This window comes from Pseudogymnoascus destructans (genome assembly GCF_001641265.1).
Source record: "Pseudogymnoascus destructans isolate 20631-21 unplaced genomic scaffold scaffold_2, whole genome shotgun sequence".
Taxonomy (NCBI): domain Eukaryota; kingdom Fungi; phylum Ascomycota; class Leotiomycetes; order Thelebolales; family Thelebolaceae; genus Pseudogymnoascus; species Pseudogymnoascus destructans.
In genome coordinates, this window is record NW_020167521.1 from 1146128 (window position 1) to 1166191 (window position 20064).

The 20064-nt window shown below is 44.7% G+C and overlaps 1 protein-coding gene across 1 annotated transcript; it reads right to left on the reverse strand.

The window, feature by feature from the left end:
- Positions 1 to 12249: 12249 nt before the first annotated feature.
- Positions 12250 to 13113, reverse strand: VC83_01008 (uncharacterized protein; the record flags this gene model as incomplete). Its single annotated transcript, XM_024464693.1, has 1 exon — positions 12250 to 13113. One exon carries the CDS (start codon positions 13111 to 13113, stop codon positions 12250 to 12252), a length of 864 nt encoding a protein of 287 aa, XP_024327774.1.
- Positions 13114 to 20064: the final 6951 nt, after the last annotated feature.

Here is a 20064-nt window from a genome sequence, read left to right on the forward strand (position 1 = left end):
AGCGGGGAATAGTAGTTCCGAAAGTATCACGTGACGGACTCGCAGGATGATGAGAAGAGTCCTAAGAGTCCAGGACTCCGAGGACTCGAGTGAGTTCCCAGGAGTCCACTAGGCACGTGATGGACTCGCAGGATGATGAGAAGAGTCCTAAGAGTCCAGGACTCTGAGGACTCGAGTGAGTTCCCAAGAGTCCACTAGGCACGACGCCACTATATAAGTAGATAGTATTTCCTTAGATAGGAGCTTCGTGCTCAACTCAATACAGTATTTGTTATATACTAGTAACGTGTTACTTGAAGCCTTTGTGTCTGATCCCCTGCCTCCTCTGATAAGTAAACCTTTACGCAAGAGAACCTCTGTGTCTTCTATCGTTTAGAAGTCAGCGTTACAGCGTCACCCTTATTCTTAAAGGTTCATCCATAGCGGACACTGTACTTTCCACAAGTAAACAGTATGCCATACTTCTCTCCGTGGAGTCCGTGAGGCTTGACAGTAACAACATCACAATGAACTTCTTCAAGAGCTGTTTTCGGTCTTAGTCGAGCTGAAATTTTGTTCACTCGACGGATTGGCTTTGCCTCTTCGCATGGCTGGCACAACCTCGTCGCAATGGCAGTGCCTTCTTTGCTATATGAGATCCCATTTACCATGTCTTTGGTCTTGCGGATGTTATCGAGTCCAAGATGACAGAGGCGTCGATGCCAAAGTTCAATGTCTGTGTTCTTCTGCTCAATCGCAGCAGGTAAAATCAAGGGCAGGATAAGTGATTCCTTTGCTTCCATTTTGAATTCGTAAAGGAACAGATCTGAGTCAACTGTGCTCATCTCATTGGCATGCTTATCGAGAAGCTGGCCATTCTGTAGATGACCTCCGCTGCTATAAAGCTTCTTTCCGCTAAACAGGCAAACTGGCAAGGAAGGCATATAGATGACATGATAGAGGGTAATTTGGGTCTTCTCTCTGTTTCCCTTTACTCCAAAAAATCGAACTGAGCCACAGCCTTGAGGACGAACAAGTCCATTTGCTGTATTCATGAATGGTAAATCCATGCGCTCTTCGTAAGTGTCAAACTTCTCAAGACTGTTTGCAATGTGCTCATCTGCTCCTGTATCGAATAACCACCTATCTCTGCTTATAGTGTTCGATTTGGCAGGCATTGAGAAAGCTACGAGGTCGAAATAGTTCTTAGAGTCATTGCCCTCATCTTTGGTTTCACTTTTCTTTTTCTCAATATGCTTCCAATATGGGGTCCATTTCTTCCCATTCTTCCGCTCCGACTCATCATGCTTCTCCTTGTTATTTTCGAGGCAGTCTTGAGGTGAGTGTTGTCACGGTTCACCAAGGCATAGGGCGCCAGTTGGGTATTATGAATTAAACTCAATCTAGAGAAGAAAGGAAAGAGAAGAGGAGCACTCGAGCAGTGGCTCGATCTATATACAGCTATGTTGTTGTGGAGTGAATTCTCTTTAGCGAGACCAGTTCTGAGAATTCACTCCACAACTGAAAACTTCGCTCCAACCCCGGAAAGCTCCCCACACCCCTGAACCCCCACTCGAGCTGCAAGGCGCACTTGATATCATAACAAGTGTCGAGGTTTCGGCATTGTGCAATGTGGGCAAGATGGTCGATCTCCATTCTTCTTGTCCTTGCTTGGGTTTTTGCCCTTACCCATTCCTTGAGACTTGTTTCCGTACAAGGCATTCGAGCCTGTAGGAGTCGATTTCGATCTTGCCTCATCTGTGAGGTCATCGATAAGAGAATCGAGAGTGATGCGGTGATCTGGAGACCAAAGGAGTGATCTTTGGCATTCTGCCCAAGTTGGCCACTTGTTCGCACAAGAAGCTATAAACATAACAGGAAGCCAATAATCATGAGGAGGACATTGTAGACTCTCAAGTTTGTCGATAGCTTCACGGACAGCGATAATAAACGTGTCAAGCGAAGAGAAATTCTCGTACTTGAGGTGAACATAATCCTGAATTGCATTGTACTTCAGGACTGAACCTGAGCCTTCGTATTGCTGTTGTAGGGCTCTCCGCATCTCAAGTGCTGTGTCCTTTGCAGATGCCACTTTTCCTGGAATCGTCTTGCAGTTATATTGGATCGCGAGCTGCATCTGAGCGTCGCCCTTCTCCCAAGCTTCATACTTCCTGAGCTTGTCTCCATCTTTAGCCTCATCGTAGTCCTCATGGAATTCATCGATGTATTCTGGCCTCTTGCATCTATCGTTGATGTATTTCGCCAGTCCGTTGCCTCAGGCGATGTTGACGATAAGTTCCTTCCAGTTGGTGTAATTCTCTTCACCCTTGAGCTTCAAATGCTCTAGAAGTCGTATTCAGACTCACCATAGTTGTAGAAGACATATTGGCTATTGGTGTAGTTGCAGTCGTGTTCGAAATTCAGTTTGAGATGAAGTTGCGAGTTGATCTGTCGCGTCTTCAAAGATCTTGGAAAGTCCTTCTGGCTCGAGCGCAGAGGACATAAAGTGAAATAAACAGTGTGGATATAACTCAAAGAAAGAGAGCCACAATCCTCTTCACCGTACTTCAAAACTGTTTGAGGTTGAGGTTGTGGTGCTGTAACGAAAACACTGACTTCAGCGAGTCTGTTGACGGATTGGTGAATTGGACTGCACAAATCAACACTCAATGATAATTCTGATCTTGTAAATACCTTAACAATAGGCTTCCGGGCTCATAACCTGTAACACATAGTCACTGGAGGTCATTGGAAGTGTTGGTGGTAGACAAGTTGTTGATTTGTTGAAGTATATAGGTTACAACTACTGAGAACTATATATGTGGGTGGGTGCCACGCCAGTGGCTCCCGTGGCTCTGAACCCCGATTTCTGCAACAGAAAGAGTCCTTAGTACCAAGGAACTGTACTGTAACACTGCGCACAATGAAGGATCCTTTGAGCGAACTTGGAATGAGAACCCCCGTAGCATCCGCATCCTCCACGGACTGCAATGCCTCCAGGACCTCCCCCCTCTACTTTCTGAGGAACCTACCCAACTACCCCCTAATTCTACGGACCTACTTGCCCCTACACAAACCCCTGTGGACGGGCAATGGGACACACCGACGAACTCCCCCTAACATTACTACAGTCACAATATGATTGAAATCAAATGGGCACATACGGGGGCCACGTCCCGAAACTATCAGCCCCCTTGACCCAAAACACTACAATAGAAGAGCGATGGAACGGTGGTTCGACTCCACCATGAAGCTCCCAGTGGCAACATATCTCTTCTACCTCTATGGAGGATACAAAAACAACACCAATGCTTCTTCTTCAGGAGTTGAAGTTGACCTTTTCCGTCGCTTGCCATTTATTTACCCTCGCCCCTACTAGGCACCTGGGATGATGTATAGCCACATGAAAACTTGCATGTAACAATGCGGTTTAAATTAACAATCTTACTAACTTACTACTAGTAGTAAGATTGTTAATTTAAACTGCATTGTTAATTCCAGTACTATCACCTGCTGTAATGTAACTAAAAAGTTATTAGGTATATATATTCGGAGCAAAATACCCCGACAGCCCCTAATTATAGAGGGCCCCTTAAAAAGGGGGCCCTGAATCAAATGCCAAAATGAAAGCTCGCACACCAAACTATCCCCCAATCTCCCCCGAACATGGTTTATGCCTCCTCTTCGGTAGCTAAAAAAGATAAGCAGCACGCCCAATCAGTCCCTTGTGGCATTCTAGGCTGCAAGAAACTCCTTTCTTAACACAGCCACACCTCTTGCCACAGGTGGTAGAGCACCTGCATCCTTCGCACCTAGTTGCAAGATCTAGAAGTCGAGCACAGGTCTCTTCGAGCTGTGGGAGCTCTTCAACCGCATACCCAAACTTTTCCGGCTCAAGTCGAGGCAGTAAGTATTGTAAGATTTCTGGAGTTTGCTGCGGTAAAGGTTCGTTTGTACAACTGCCATTGTTCGCGAGGAAAAGCCATTCTGTCAAAGAAAGTTTCAAATCTCGTTCTCGTCAAACCATTGTACCAGTAAACATGCAATCAGTGAGGGTTATAGGGGCATGTATAGTACCAGGTGGTTGAATAAGAGTATCCCCACACACTAGTGCAATGACTGGTATTTGTGGCCCTTGTAGTTCTGGTCGCCAGTTCTCAGCATGCTCCATGAAGCCATTTCAAAATGCCTCCTGCTCTTCTGGCCCAAAGCGGTTAATTGGAAACACTGGCCAGTATTTAACGACATCTTCTGGCTTGCTGTTGTGCCAGCCCGAGGCTGCCCCTCGCTGGGCGACAATTGAAAACCCCATACATTGCTGGATATCCACTGGGTGGACTGGTAGAAATGTTGGCTTTCCCACGTTGATCTCATTATATTTTAAGGATTCACAGTAGCGAACAACCTTCCATAGATAGCTGTAGTGTTTGGTGACACCTGCAGGCCAGCATTCATACCCACAGTCTGCAATATTAAGAAATTTAACAGGCGGATTTTGTATGCAAACTTCTAGAGAAGCCTCTGCATTCTTCCATAAGGTAAACGCATCCTGTATCTTTAAATTTACAACAGCTTGTCTGCTTGTATCTTTATTAAGTATCTGGACATCGATTTGCATTGGCTTTGTAGAGATTTGAGCCTCTGTCTCCATCTCATTGAACCACTTTTGCAGCGTCTGATATGGTCATCGCTCCAAGAATTTGTGGTCTCGAATAATAATGAGCTTCGGGTCGTTATTATTAGCTGCCCATATAGCATGCTCTCCCTCTGTAAGGAGTAATATATCTGTGTCGTCATACTTGCAGTCGCACTTTCCATGTATAGAGACAGTATCAAAACTAAATCCCACATTATGGGATACTTCACTACCAGCTGTCCATACCTTTGCAGGGCACCCGTACTTGAATATATGGGTGGCGAGTTGCCCAGCATTTGTAAGGGCACAGGGCACCCAGCTCACAGTAATAGCATATGAGAGTGCGAGTCGGAGGCTAAACGGATGCTATCCTATAGGTCTACTACGAAGGATACAAAAAAGATGATGGGGGAACCCCGTGAGTCGATTGTCTCAAGTACCCGAAACCCATCCGACTCGGTTCCGACTCGGTTAGCCCACCCAAATGATCACACGTGACCCCGCAGCTACCCAGAGTCTACTCCCTAGAATGAGAGACGAGAAGGCATCCTTACAGCATTGGCAAGGTGAGTGTTTGGGTTTTCTTCATAGATTCTGCGATATGCACGAAGTAACGCATGCCTTTGTTCGTCATTAAACAGGTCATCCTGCTGCTTCTGTGCAGAGAAAAGGCTTTGGGTAGATAGGGGATTTGTTCGTATATCTTGCTGATAGGCATGTCTCTGCCTATCTCTCTGTTGGTGACTCTGTCTTATATAGCGTCTATGACATTTCTCATGTAGAGGTCCCGCTATAGCCAATCGTCGTTGCGACTTCTCGTGTGTAGTACCCATCTGAACATACGGCCGTAATTGTCATACTGACATTCGTTGCACTCAGTTTGCTATCAAACTCAAGAGCAAACTTAGAAATCTCCTCCTCAAACCTACAAGTCACCATACATATCTTGGCTTATCACACCAATAACAGAAGCAATACTACTCAACGATTGCTGCAAACTCTTCTACTACATCTGTTTATGCTACATACATCACGGCATATCATTTGGACACTCATTGAACAAGTTATTAAGAAAATCTCCTCCTTAAGGGGGTGGGCCAATACTACCACATGGCATATCTCTACCAACTAGAGGCCTAGGAACATGAACAATAGCTCTAGAAGCTTCTACAACCCTCTATGATTCATTACACGTCATCGCTCCTTAGTTACCCACAAGATTGGTTAAGTTATGACATAATTTGTCTATAGGTACTCTGACCTTGGACCTCCTTTTCACTTCCTATAGGCTAGGAACCCAAGAGATGGTTCTATGGGATTCTCTTACGTTCACTACATGATTAGCAAGCTAGTTGTGGGTCGCACTTGATTTCTAATACATTTACCAAGCCTGGCTAGTCATGGAAAGTCATGGAAAATGAGAGAACTACACTCCTTTGGCATAAATAGGATTGCCCTTTCCTTAAGAAAGGGCAAGCAGGCAATACAGTAAATCGACTAGCACATACTTCTACGTCTTTTCCAAGCTTCCAAGCATTGATCCTGTTATTCCTGTTTTTGAAAAGTCAGTGAGGTGCTAACCTCTGACTTACCCCTGAGTTCTCAGACTCAACATTTGTTGCAACTTGTCTAAACCACTTCACCACATCATACACCTGATTGCTGCGTTGTGGAATAGTCTAAGCTACAACCCTTTGGCTCTGTTTCTTAAGACAGTGTGTTGTCTTAGTAAATTCATCCCTTCCTTGGGTGGCTAGATTCTCATATCTGGTGCACCCAACATTACATCAGTCACGATTAAAACTTTTGGATGCGTTGACTTCAGTAGTGTTGACGGCTGGCCTAGGTCTAGCCAGAGGGCAAGTCGTTGTACGATTGGCTTAAACTTTCCAACGTCATCTGCGAAGACACAGAATACGTCGGTAAACGGGGAAAGAAGCCTGAAGTAGATTCTGTCAGCGGATTCAGACAGTGTTGGAGTAACTAGAGTGCTAGCGTTTAGTGGCCTGCTATCTGTTGTTACGACGGAACAAGAAGGCTGGCCAACTACAGGACAGGAAGGAGGGAGGTCGCATGAGACCGGCCCTGGTACCTGGAGGGGCAGCGGGGAATAGTAGTTCCGAAAGTATCACGTGACGGACTCGCAGGATGATGAGAAGAGTCCTAAGAGTCCAGGACTCCAAGGACTCGAGTGAGTTCCCAGGAGTCCACTAGGCACGTGACGGACTCGCAGGATGATGAGAAGAATCCTAAGAGTCCAGGACTCCGAGGACTCGAGTGAGTTCCCAAGAGTCCACTAGGCACGACGCCACTATATAAGTAGATAGTATTTCCTTAGATAGGAGCTTCGTGCTCAACTCAATACAGTATTTGTTATATACTAGTAACGTGTTACTTGAAGCCTTTGTGTCTGATCCCCTGCCTCCTCTGATAAGTAAACCTTTACGCAAGAGAACCTCTGTGTCTTCTATCATTTAGAAGTCAGCGTTACATCTGTCTCGTGACACTTCTCAATAGTAAGTGCACTTGTTAATTTAGAGAGGTTAGGCAAATCCCCATCGGCGAGCAAAACCAGTCTACTGCTAAAAACACTTGGGGGGTGGATGTGGAGGTGAATCTCTCCATGTACTCGTCGACCGTTTAACTTTGTCTGACCTTCCCAGCTCGGCTCTTCATTATGCTTAGAGGGGTGGCAACTATATTTTGGCGGTGGGGAAAAGGATTTAGCAAGCTCTTTTATGGCCATAGCCTTAGACTTATTCCCTATAAATACAAAGAGACTTGGGGTTTGTTTATCTGGGTTTGGAAGGTCATCTAGAAGGGTCTGGAGTCTGTCGGTATTCTGGAGGAATACATCCCCATCATTAACAGCTAAACCGAGCCACTGTGTGTGTTTGCAATATCTCATCGCAGAAAGCGGTAAATTAAATATTAAAATAGTCGTACCTAAAATGATTGTTGATGAATAGTGAATGTCTGAGGCGCTACCAGAGAAGTGCCAGCGACGAGGCCCTTTATTCACTCTTCTGTCCCAGCCAATTTTGGCTTCGTTGAGAGTTGTTTTTGGCTATCGTCAAAAAGAGCGCCACCACTGCACATTTAATAAGAATAACTGCGCATTTACTTATGGGATATTTACCAAGCAACGGGCATCACCAATGGCAGGAAAACCAAAAGGTCGAGAGTTTACATTGAACATAAGAATCTCAAAGCCACCAAGGTACAGATGTCTAGCCTGTGGTGGGCCAAGATCCCCGTCATATCATTTAAGACACCCCCCTAGCGAGCCTCGCCCAGCACCGGGCCTATGCCGGGAGTGTTTCGAAATGGAAAGAAGGACTGAACCTCTTCCCGTGTCGACAGTCACTATACACGAAATACATCATTACCACACCTACATATGTCAACATGGACAGCATTGTATGGGTCGTGCGGAAAATCCACCTCAGGAACAGGTAGTTAGGCCAGTAGAGCTTCCCATATTGCCGGCATGCCCTGCAATAATAGAGCTTTCAGGAGAAGAGCAGGGAGGCAAGTTTTTTTCTCCATCTCAACTGTTGGAGCGTCCACCGCCACAGGCGATGCCTTTGAAAAAACCCAGTTTTTGTGATGGCTTTCACTCTAGCAGAATCTGTAGCTAAATGAGTTGTTGTCGATGTAATCTCTAATATAATGCTTTTGTTCAACTAGTTTTCAGGTATAGAATTATCTATCTCCAATAAAGTTATTCTATCCCCACACATCAAGCTACCAGTCTAACTTACCAATCGGCCACATTATGTATGAGACACGAAAAGCCACTTAACGTACTTATTCCCTTAAGATAGTGCTTATCTAATCACCGAAGCTCCTCATCCGCGTAGCATCATCCACCCAAATACGTGTATTTTAAACGAAGGTATCAAAATGTTCGTTATAAGTTACTTAATCAATTTAACAGCTTTGTGGAGACTTTGTTTACAAATCAAGTTTCATAGAATTAGGATGCCTATTATACGTGTAGACTACGACAATGTATCGACATCAGGTCTGCTAGAGTTTGTGTTTCCCACATATTTTCCACAATTCCACCCTCTATATCAAGCTCGTATGTGATTTAGGGCGGACCAAGAGGGTTTATCGAGCTGTAAGGTGGTGGATCTAGCGTGTGCCACGGATGTGGTATAGAGCAAGGCACTGAAGGCTGAATCCTGAGTTAGATTACGATTCACCGCAGACGCTGATTGCACATACACTTGGACGAGTCTCTCCAGAACCTATGAGGCGCCTCTTTGTGTCTCCGAGGCCAAGGAGCTGCTTCAATCTACGCCAGATGGTTGTATTTCCAATTCCCCCGGTAATCAAGAGCTTTTGCATTCGTCATTTTAAGATGTAGATATGAGTTCAGAGTATGACTGAGGTAGAGTAGAGTTATTGTGGGTGGAAAATCTCCACGAAGGGTTTATTGGGAGGGCATTGAACCTTTCACGGCTACTTCCGACTTCAACGGAAGCCATTTCAGCTCCTCCACCGTGTTACAATTACGGGCTGACCCCAAGATGGGGCCACATTTGATGATAACTTTTTACATTGAGGTCGTCAGAATAAGCTCCGGGAAATATCCACTACTCTCGTGCTAATGTAAGATGATGTGCTAACTTGGGCCCACGTCTACCCAATCAAATTTCACCCGACATTAGTCAAAAGTAGCTTTCTCTCCACACGGTGCAGGAGCTCGAAATGACTTGCGTTCAAGTCAGAAATGGAAGTAGCCGTGAAAGACTGATTCATGTACACGTCTACCAATCAGATTTCACCTGACATAACTAAATGTAGCTTTCTCAGCGCACAGGGACTTACGTCTTTGACGCGTATGTTTAGTAGTACCTACACATGTACCTACACCATACAAGTGATTCATACGTAATCCTTATATAAATCTTTTTTCAAGCGCAGATCCATACAAGCCAGCAATCTCACATGCTGTAGCTATAGCTAATCAGTGTTGCCAGTAGTATATTGGTTCTTGGCAGTATATTGCGATATATATCGCAATACGAGTCTTGGCAATATAAACAATATGCTTGGCAATATGATATGGCCTTCCTTCATTCCTTGGCAATATGATATGCCCCACATTATATTGCCAATATAAACAATATAAACAATATCGCTTATTATAATACACGTGATGATAATGATGTTAAATATAGCTATGAAGCTAGTAGATAAGTGCCGTTGAAAACTCTGCACGCATAGTACTATTACTATTATATAGTAGTACTATGGCTTCAACAAATGCAGATTCTAGTAATTTATCTTCTCTTAATACTAGCAGCTTCCAAGACAATGCCGATGTGTTCCAGTTACAGTCCTCACAACTAGATCTTGATAGTACTATAGTACCTTCAATTTCATCAACAACCCAACGAGTACGAACCTCATGGGTTTGGCAACACAATAAAAGCCCTTCATTAATAGAGGATGCTAACAAGTGCATTTGGCAATGCTTATATTGTACTAAACAATACAAAGGGTCGGGTGGTACAGCTGCTCCAGCAAAGCACTTGACAGATTTACACCAAGTGACAGATACTTCAAAGGAGTTACGAGTTAAGAACATGCAGATGAGTATTTCAAGCGCCTTCTCAAGTGGAATAAGTAACCCATATAAACGGCGACGAGATACCGACTTTGATGCTCCAACTTTTGAGCAGCTACTTGTCCAACTTATTGCTAGATGCTCATTATCATTCACAATTGTCCAACGCCCTGAATTCCGAGACTTAATACATTTCTTAAATGTTAATAGTGAAGAGTCTTTACCTCGAAGCCATAGTACTATACGAGAATGGGTAGTTCGAAGATACAAGCAAGAGAGGGTCAAGATTCAGCAAGCTTTGCAGTCATCTCAGTCGAAGATCCATCTTACCGTTGACTTATGGACATCTCCAAACACAAAGACATTAATGGGTCTAATTGCACACTACATTGGGGAGAATGAAGGGCTTCGACAGTCGGTACTATCGCTACGAGAGCTAGAAGGACAGCATACAGGTGACAATCAAGCCCAATTAATATATACTGTACTTGAAGAGTATGGTATATTATCAAAAGTTGGGTATTTCATGATGGACAATGCATCAAATAATGATACTATGATGATAAGCCTTTCAAATCGTTAGTCCTATTACAAAAAATGATAGTACTATAAAATTCTAACTTCTACTATATAGTACTATCACTCCAAGGTGTTAAATATGATGCTCAACACTACCGACTTCGTTGCAATGGCCATATCATCAACCTAGCAGCAAAAGCATTCTTATTTCCATACGGGGATGCTCTTTCTGTGGATAACAACTCTCAAGAAGCATCACAAGTACAGGTTGAAACATGGAGGAATGCAGGCCCGCTAGGGAAGCTACATAATATTGTAGTGTATATTCAACGTTCTCCCCAACGCCAGGCAATGTTTGAGAAGTATAGTGATGGTAAAAGGCTTGCTCGGGATAACAAACTCGATGGAACTCATGGTACTTGATGCTTCATAATGCTCTTGATGACAATATGAAGAAAGCTATCAATGGATACTGTCACAAGGAGTACTACGACCTAAGCCAAGACGAATTGACAGAGAGTGATTGGATAATACTATCACACATCCATGACTGCCTCCAGTTCTTTCATGAAGTGACGTTAGCTACAGAAGGCCGAGAAGCTACACTAGAACGGGTATTATTATCTATGGAGTTCCTTCTCGAGCAATTAGAGAAAGGCAAACAACAATTTCAAGACGATATAATACTTAGCCCATGTTTCAACTCAGCTTGGAAGGTTATAGACAAGTATTATGCACTAACTGAGCGGTATGTAATAGTACTATCAATAGTCTATAGTACTAACACTTTATAGGTCTTCTGCGTATATTGCTGCTGGAATACTCATTCCAAGTCAAAAATGGAAGTATTGCGAAGAGAATTGGCCTATTAACTGGGTAACACCAGCAAAGATAGCTGTTCAATCACTATGGGATGAGCATTACAAGCCAACAATTGAACCATCAATTATAGCTGCAATTCAACCTCAAAATAAGAAGAGCGCATTTGAGGAGTGGGCTACACAAAAACGCCGTCAACCAGCTATTCAAGATCAGTATTTGAAATACTGCCAAGCTCCAGTTACCCCTGAATGCGATGCTCAGGGTTGGTGGATGGAAGGCGCTCAGCGGATAGCATATCCAAACCTCCAAAAGATGGCTCTTGATATCTTATCAATACCTGCAATGAGTGCTGAGCCTGAACGTTTATTCTCAGGGGCAAAGATCACAATTACAGATCGAAGGAACCGACTAGGGGTTGATACTATTGAGTATTTAGAGTGTTTAAAGTCATGGCTAAATCTTTCGACTAATTCTTGGATTGATGATGATGAGTAGTACTATTACTATTTCATTCTATATTAATGCTATTAGTTTCTAAATTATTATATATAGTATACTACAGCATAATACCTTACTGTCTACAGTATTATGGCACAGACAGGCATCACAGTCAATTTGCCAGGTCAAGTGATGCTAACTACACGAACTGCACCAACTGCACCAACTACACAAGCGTCACTCTAGGTTTGTGACATTTAATAGTACTATAGTACTATAAACTTCTTCTACGTAACAACCTCTGATCCTCCTCTACCTCCTCTACACTCTGACAAGCACGAGGAGCCAACCTCTGAGGAAGGATGGGTTTGAGGAGGTCAGGATCCCCAACACGGGACTCTCTCTCATAACTCCGAAGGGCCTCAGCCAAGGCATCTAATGAGCCAGCGTCAGTGCCAAGAATATCACGCCTAATCCGAAGGATTAGGGCAATCTCCCGAGCAAAGAGGCGGCGACGCCCAGCCCGAAGCCACTCATCCTCAGCCTCACGGTAAGTGAGACCCAAAACTGCCTGTCTCTCACCACTAGCTCCAACCATCTCTACCTCCTTCTCCCCCCAATCCCCCTCATCCCCCTCATCTCCCTCATTTCCCCCATCTTTCGCTTCTAAACTCGCTGGGCCCCATGCTGGTGAGGCAGCACCAACAAGGCGGGGCGCAGAGACAACAAGGTGGGGCGCAGAGATGACGAGGCGGGGCGCAGAAATGATGAGGCGGGGCACAGAGACGACAAGACGGGGTGCAGCAGGAGGAGGACGACCAGCAGCGACACCAGAACCAGCAGCGCCAAGGAAAGAGCATGACCCTGTACCCGTAAAGTGGGCACAGTTGGTGCAGCGGCCATCAGGGTGGGCAGTAGTGTTTATAGCGCAGCAAGCAAACTCATGCTTTACTGTGCCTTTCATGCAGCGGGAGCAAGCAGCAAGGGCGACAACAGCGCGAGAATGAGCCATTTCAGCTAAAGCTTGACTCTTTCTAGAGCCTTTGAATTGTTGAAAGTCGGCTAGAGAAATATCAGGAGGGCCTTCTAGTATGCGTGGTTGTGCCATTACAGCAGGAAACTTTGATGGCGGTGCCATATTTGCCTATTTTCAAGTTAGTATAACGTGGTTTACCACCAAACGGAACATCCTGTAGTGGTGGGTGCACCAGATGTGAGAATCTAGCCACCCAAGGAAGGGATGAATTTACTAAGACAACACACTGTCTTAGGAAACAGAGCCAAAGGGTTGTAGCTTAGACTATTCCACAACGCAGCAATCAGGTGTGTGATGTAGTGTAGTGGTTCAGACAAGTTGCAACAAATGTTGAGTCTGGGAACTCAGGGGTAAGTCAGAGGTTAACACCTCACTGACTTTTCAGAAACAAGGAGTAACAAGATGAATGCTTGGAAGCTTGGAAAAGACGTGGAAGTATGTGATAGTCGATTTACTGTATTGTCTGCTTGCCCTTTCTTAAGGAAAGGGCAATCCTATTTATGCTAAAGGAGTGTAGTTCTCTCATTTTCCAAGACTTTCCATGACTTACCAGGCTTGGTAACTGTAGTCGACGTAAGAGAATCCCATAGAACCATCTCTTAGGTTCGTAGCCTATAGGAAGTAAAAGGAGGTCCAAGGTCAGAGTACCCCTATAGACAAATTATGTCATAGACAAATTATGTCATAACTTAACTAATCTTGTGGGTAACTAAAGAGCGATGACATGTAATGAATTATAGAGGTTCGTAGGAGCTTTTAGAGCTATCATTCATGCTCCTAGGCCTCTAGTTGGTAGAGATATGTCATGTGGTAGTATGAGTGATGTCATGTAATGAATCATAGAGGGTTGTAGAGATATGCTATGTGGTAATATCGGCCCAGTAACTAAGGAGCGATGACGTGTAATGAATCATAGATGGTTGTAGCAATCGTTGAGTAGTATTGCTCTTGTTGTTGGTGTGATAAGCCAAAATATGTATAGTGACTTGTAGGTTTGAGGAGGAGATTTCCAAGTTTGCTCTTGAGTTTGATAGCAAACTGAGTGCAACGAATGTCAGTATGACACATCCCACCAAATGAAACACTTTCTGATAGCATCGCAACCTCAAACCCAATTACTCCACCACACCACAACAAAAAGATGCCTCAGAAAGCTAATGAAGGCCGAGTTTTACTAGCCATTCAAGCTACCAAATCACCCCACAAACTGTCCATCCGACGTGCTGCGCAGCTATATGAGGTCCCACATGTAACACTTACCCGTCGCATACACGGAAGCCAACCACGAGCTGGTAGACGCGACAAACAACGTCCATTGACCCCAATTGAGGAAGAGGAGCTCATATGATACGTACTTGACCTAGATTCGCGAGGATTTCCACCTCGAATTGAGGATGTACGAGATATAGCGAATCTCCTCTGTGCGACGCGTCGCGAACCCCCAGTTGGAAAAAACTGGCCCTACCGCTTTGTACACAATGAACCAAAGCTTAAGACGCGTCTCTCTCGTGCGTACGACCTCCAGCGAGCCCTCTGCGAAGATCCTGATTGTATAACAAAGTGGTTTGAGCTGGTAAAGAACATGCAGGCGAAGTACAGCATCCAGGATGCTGACTTCTACAACTTTGATGAGACGGGCTTTATGATGGGTGTTATCTGTGGGAATATGGTTGTTACGAGCTCAGATCGAAAAGGCCGAGCAAAGCAGCTTCAGTCTGGTAATCGGGAATGGGCAACAGCGATTGAATGTGTGAGTGCAGACGGCTTTGTAGTGCCTGCATACTTGATTGTACAAGGCAAGCATCACCTTGCGCCTTGGTACACAGAGTGCGGCCTTCCACCTACTTGGGCCATCAAGACCTCACCAAATGGCTGGACCGACAATGATACAGGTCTAGACTAGATAAAACACTTTAATCAGCATACACGTGTATGAACACAAGGGGTCTGGCAGATGATTGTCCTAGATGGCCATGAGAGCCACCTATCTGCCCAGTTTGATATGTACTGCAAGGAGAACAACATTATTATGCTCTGTCTCCCTGTGCACTCCTCACATCTTACCCAGCCTCTTGATGTTGGGTGTTTTAGTGTACTAAAGCGAATGTATGGTCGAGAACTTGAGGTCTTCATTAAGGCCTCTATTACCCATATCACTAAGATTGAGTTCTTTATTGCATTCAAGGCTGCCCACGACCATACAATGACAACTGAAAATATCCTAGCTGGCTTTCGAGGTACTGGCCTAGTCCCGTACAACCCAGAAGTAGTTCTCTCAAAGCTTGATATCAAGTTACGGACGCCAACACCAACTGGATCCCCCCTACTAGAGGCTGACCCTTGGGTCCCTCAAACGCCACAAACCCCAGCTGATGCAATTTTGCAGTCTAAGTTTGTACAGAATAGAATTGGAATTCATCAAGGAAGCTCCCCAACAACGATTTTTTCAGCTGTAAAGCAGCTGGTGAAGGGTACAGACCGCATTGCGCACCAAATGACCCTTATACAAGAGGAGGTCCGTACCCTTCGAAAGGCCAACACAGCACTTTCAAAGCGTCGGAAAGCCAAGCGTACACATGTCCAAGATGGAGGGTCACTTACTATAGAAGATGCTCAAAAACTGATCGCTGAAAAAGAGGATAAAGGGTTGAAACGACAGAGAAGGTCAAATGAGGAGGGTGCTGTAGAGGCTGGTCCGTTGACTTCGCGGCGCTGTGGGAGGTGCGGCAAGACTGGGCATAATGTACGAACCTGTCAAGAGGTTGAAGAGATATTAGGAGAAGAGAATTCAATTGAGTGTAGTTAATTTTAATGTGTTAGGGTGGAGTAATTGGGTTTGAGGTTGCGATGCTATCGGAAAGTGTTTCATTTGGTGGGATGTTCCGTTTGGTGTAAACCACGTTATAACATAAAATAGTAATTAATAGTATTAACGTGGTTTATCAGTACGTCGGACATATCAGTACCTCGGACACTTTTCATTGGCATTCTACTTTGAATATCAATAAATCAACCATAACATATTAAATTAACTATAACTAAGCGGAATCAGATGAACTAGACATATCTATAGCTTCTTGACAAGTTCGCGCATTATGACCAGCTTTTCCACAGATCCCACAGCATCGCCTAGACGGTTGCCCCTCCTTGCGACTACCCCCAACCGCACGTACGTCGCGTCGTACCTGCTCATCCACATCCTTCTGTGCGATAATAGCCTGTGCATCCTCTACTATAAGTGCACCTCCTTCACGGACACGAGCCTTTTTAGCCCTGCGGCGTTTGCTAAGGGCTTCGTTGGCTGCTCGAAGGGTACGTACCTCAGCAGACAGAAGGGTGTTCTCATGTGCTAGTCGCTCCGTACCCTTTGCCAATGCAATAACTGTCCCGAAGAGTGGAGTTGGCGAGCTTCCTTGGTGACGGGCAATTCGATTTCGAACGAGGGTTGTTTGTGAAAGAGCTTCAGTTGGGTTGGAAGGGGTCTGGGAGACCCAAGGGTTGGTGTTGGCAGTAGAGGGTCTAGAGGGAGTTGGAGTCCGTAACCTCACGTCAAGCTTTGAAAGCACTGCTTGCGGGTCGAAAGGCACTAAGCCAGCTCCGCGGAACCCGGACTGGGCGTTTTGGGCTGTCATGGATTCCAGATATGCTGCTCTAAAGGCGAGAAAGAACTCAACCTTGGTAATGTGGTTGATATGAGCCTTAATGAAGGTCTCAATCTGCTGACCATATGCCCGCTTCAACACACTAAAGCACCCGACATCAAGTGGCTGAGTTAAATGAGACGAGTGGGGAGGTAGTCCAAGAGTTATAATGTTGTGTGCCTTGCAGTACTCTTGGAACTCAGCCGATTCATGACTCTCGTGCCCGTCTAACACCAGCATTCGATATGGACCCCTTGCACGAACAGCAGTATGTTTGTCGAAGTGTTTCAACCATTCTAGACCCGTCTCATTGTTTGTCCATCCATTGCTTGTCGGTTTAACAACCCAGTTGTGTGGAAGGCCGCCGTCTGTATACCAATTTGCAAGATGATTCTTGCCTTTAACTACCAAAAATGGAGGAATACTCCAGCCGTCACTGTTGATAGAAGCAATCGCTGTAGCCCATTCCCGATTCCCTGGCTGAACTGCCTTACCTCTGCCAAGTCGATCTGCACGGGTAACAACCATTGCAGGGCAAATCACACCCATCATAAACCCAGTTTCGTCAAAGTTATAGAAGTCGCAGTCCAAAACACCATATTTTGCCCTCATATTTTCCACTAGTCGAAACCACGCGCCAATTAGTTCAGGATCTTCGCACAAGGCCCTTTGGAAGTCGTAAACGCGATTAAAACGCGTCTTTAATTCTGGACGTCGTTGTACAAATCGGTGGGCCCAGAGCTTCCCGACGCGCCTCCCTCCACGCGATTCGAGTATAAAATTTGCCATATCTTCTACACCAGCAAGCCGGGGTGCAAATCCTCTTGAATCCATATCAAGTATATTCCGAATAACCACCTCCTTTTCTAGTATAGTTAATTTCATCATTGCAGGCCGGCGTTCGTAGACAGTAGTTCGGCCGTTCATTCTGTCGCAGAGTGTAGAATGAGGTACTTCATAGAGCTTAGCAGCCTTCCGACGACTTAGATTTTTTGATGTTCGGATAGCCTCGATAGCTAGAATGATTTTTGCTTCTTGGGTAATCACTGACATAATAAAAGGTGGAAAAAACGCGTTGTGAAGTTAGAGGGTAGGAAATTCGGGAAAAGTGTCCGAGGTACTGATATGTCCGACGTACTGATAAACCACGTTAGTTCTATTGTCGTACTTACTGATCTTGCATATAGTAACGATGTAGAAGAAAGAAGAAAGAAGAAAGGAAGGGCAAAATAGTGAGGTTATAGCTTAACATCATAACAGGCGTTGATAGTACTACAATAAGTAGTACTATAATAAGTAGTACTATCAAAGCAATAGGGGTAACTTAAACACGTGATATTCTACACTATTGTTGTCACGTGATGTCCATATTGTTTATATTGTTTATATTGTTTAACGTGCATGTATAACGAAAGTGCCAAAAAAGCGAAAGTGCCAAAATCATGCGGTGACCAACCCCCCCAACTAAATGTTAAATTCCTCCACAACAAAACATGCGCCATAAAAATGATGAAAGCAAATTAGTGCTAGCTATCCAAGCTATGCAAAGCGACCCAAATTTGCGCCTTCGAGTTGCAGCTAGGATCTATTCTGTAGACCACCGCAAGCTACGTCACCGTTTACAAGGCGTACCTTCACGATGCGATATCCAAGCCAACTTACGGAAATTAAGTAACCTAGAGGAATCAGTTCTTGTTCAGTATATACTTGACTTAGCTGCTAAAGGGTTCCCTCCTCAGTTGTCTATTGTTGAAGATATGGCAAATCGACTACTCGCAACATGCGACGCGCCACACGTCGGGTCACGTTGGGCTTCAAACTTTGTTAAGCGCCATGTAGAGCTCCGGACACGCTTCCAGCGAAAATACGACTACCAGAGGGCTAAGTGCGAAGATCCAGAAGTCATTCGTGGCTGGTTTGAGCTTGTATGGAACACAATTCTAAAGTATGGCATCAACAATGCAGATATCTACAACTTTGATGAGACTGGGTTTATGATGGGCGTCATCTCAAGCGCAACGGTAGTAACGAGCTCAGATGGGCGGGCAAAGGCAAAAAAGGTGCAGCCTGGCAATCGGGAATGGGTTACAGTAATCCAAGGCGTTAGTTCTCAAGGTTGGGCAGTGCCGCCATTTGTCATTGTGGCAGGTAAAAACCACCTTGCATCTTGGTATGAGAATAGCGGATTTCCAGCAGATTGGGTAATCGCTGTTACTGCAAATGGCTGGACTACAAACGAGAGAGGTATGGATTGGATTCAGCATTTTGAGAAGCACACAAAGCCCCGGAGTGTTGGTGGTTATCGCTTGTTAGTCCTTGATGGTCATGAGAGCCACCACTCAGACAAGTTTGAGGAGTACTGCAAAGAACACAACATTATTACGCTTTGTATGCCTGCTCACTCTTCCCATATACTCCAACCACTTGATGTTGGCTGTTTTGGCCCATTAAAGAGAGCTTACGGTCGGCAAATTGAAGATATGATGCGGGCTCATATTATTCACATTACTAAGGATGACTTTCCTGCCTTCCATGCTGCATTTAACATTGCAATGACAGAAAGCAATATTCAGGGAGGGTTCCGAGGTGCTGGGCTTCTTTCATTTAGCCCTGAGAGTGTAATATCTACACTTGACCTTAGGTTTAAGACGCCAACACCTCCAACCTCTCGCCCAAACACCGCTCAACCATGGGTTTCTCAGACACCAAATAACCCAACTGAAGCTGTATCACAGTCTACTTTCATTAAAAACCGAATTGCGCATCATCAAAATAGCTCTCCAACCTCAATCTATGCAGCTGTTGACCAGTTTACAAAGGGTGCATCGCAAATAATGCATCAATTAGCATTGTTAAAAGCAGAGAACCAAAACCTGCGACAGGCAAATGAAGTGCTAAGCAAGCGCCGGAGAGCTAAAAAAACACGACTACAGCAAGGAGGATCACTTAGTCAACAGGTAGCACAGGAGCTACAGGACGAGAGGGACGTTGTGCAGCAAGTAGAGCAAGAAATAAGGGCAAGTAGTGGTCGGAAGCCAAGGGAAGAAACCCATGCACGTCGCTGTGGCAAGTGTGGTGAGACTGGACACAATGCGCGCACTTGTCAGATTATAATAGACAGGTCTGAGGAAGAGGACTCCGAGTAGTTTTAATTAATTTATATTGTTGTGGTGGATTTATCGCAATTCTTATGGGGTAGTCGCGATATTTTGGCACTTTCGCTTGTTTGGCACTTTCGTTATACATGCACATTAGATCACGAAGATGCAGAGTTTTCACTATATGGTACTCATATATTAGGCTAATAAAATTTCCACATTAGGCAATTTAAACTGCAGTTCAAACTGCAGTTTGAACTGCCAAGAACCAACTACGGACTGTACGGCATAATGTTACGACGGAACAAGAAGGC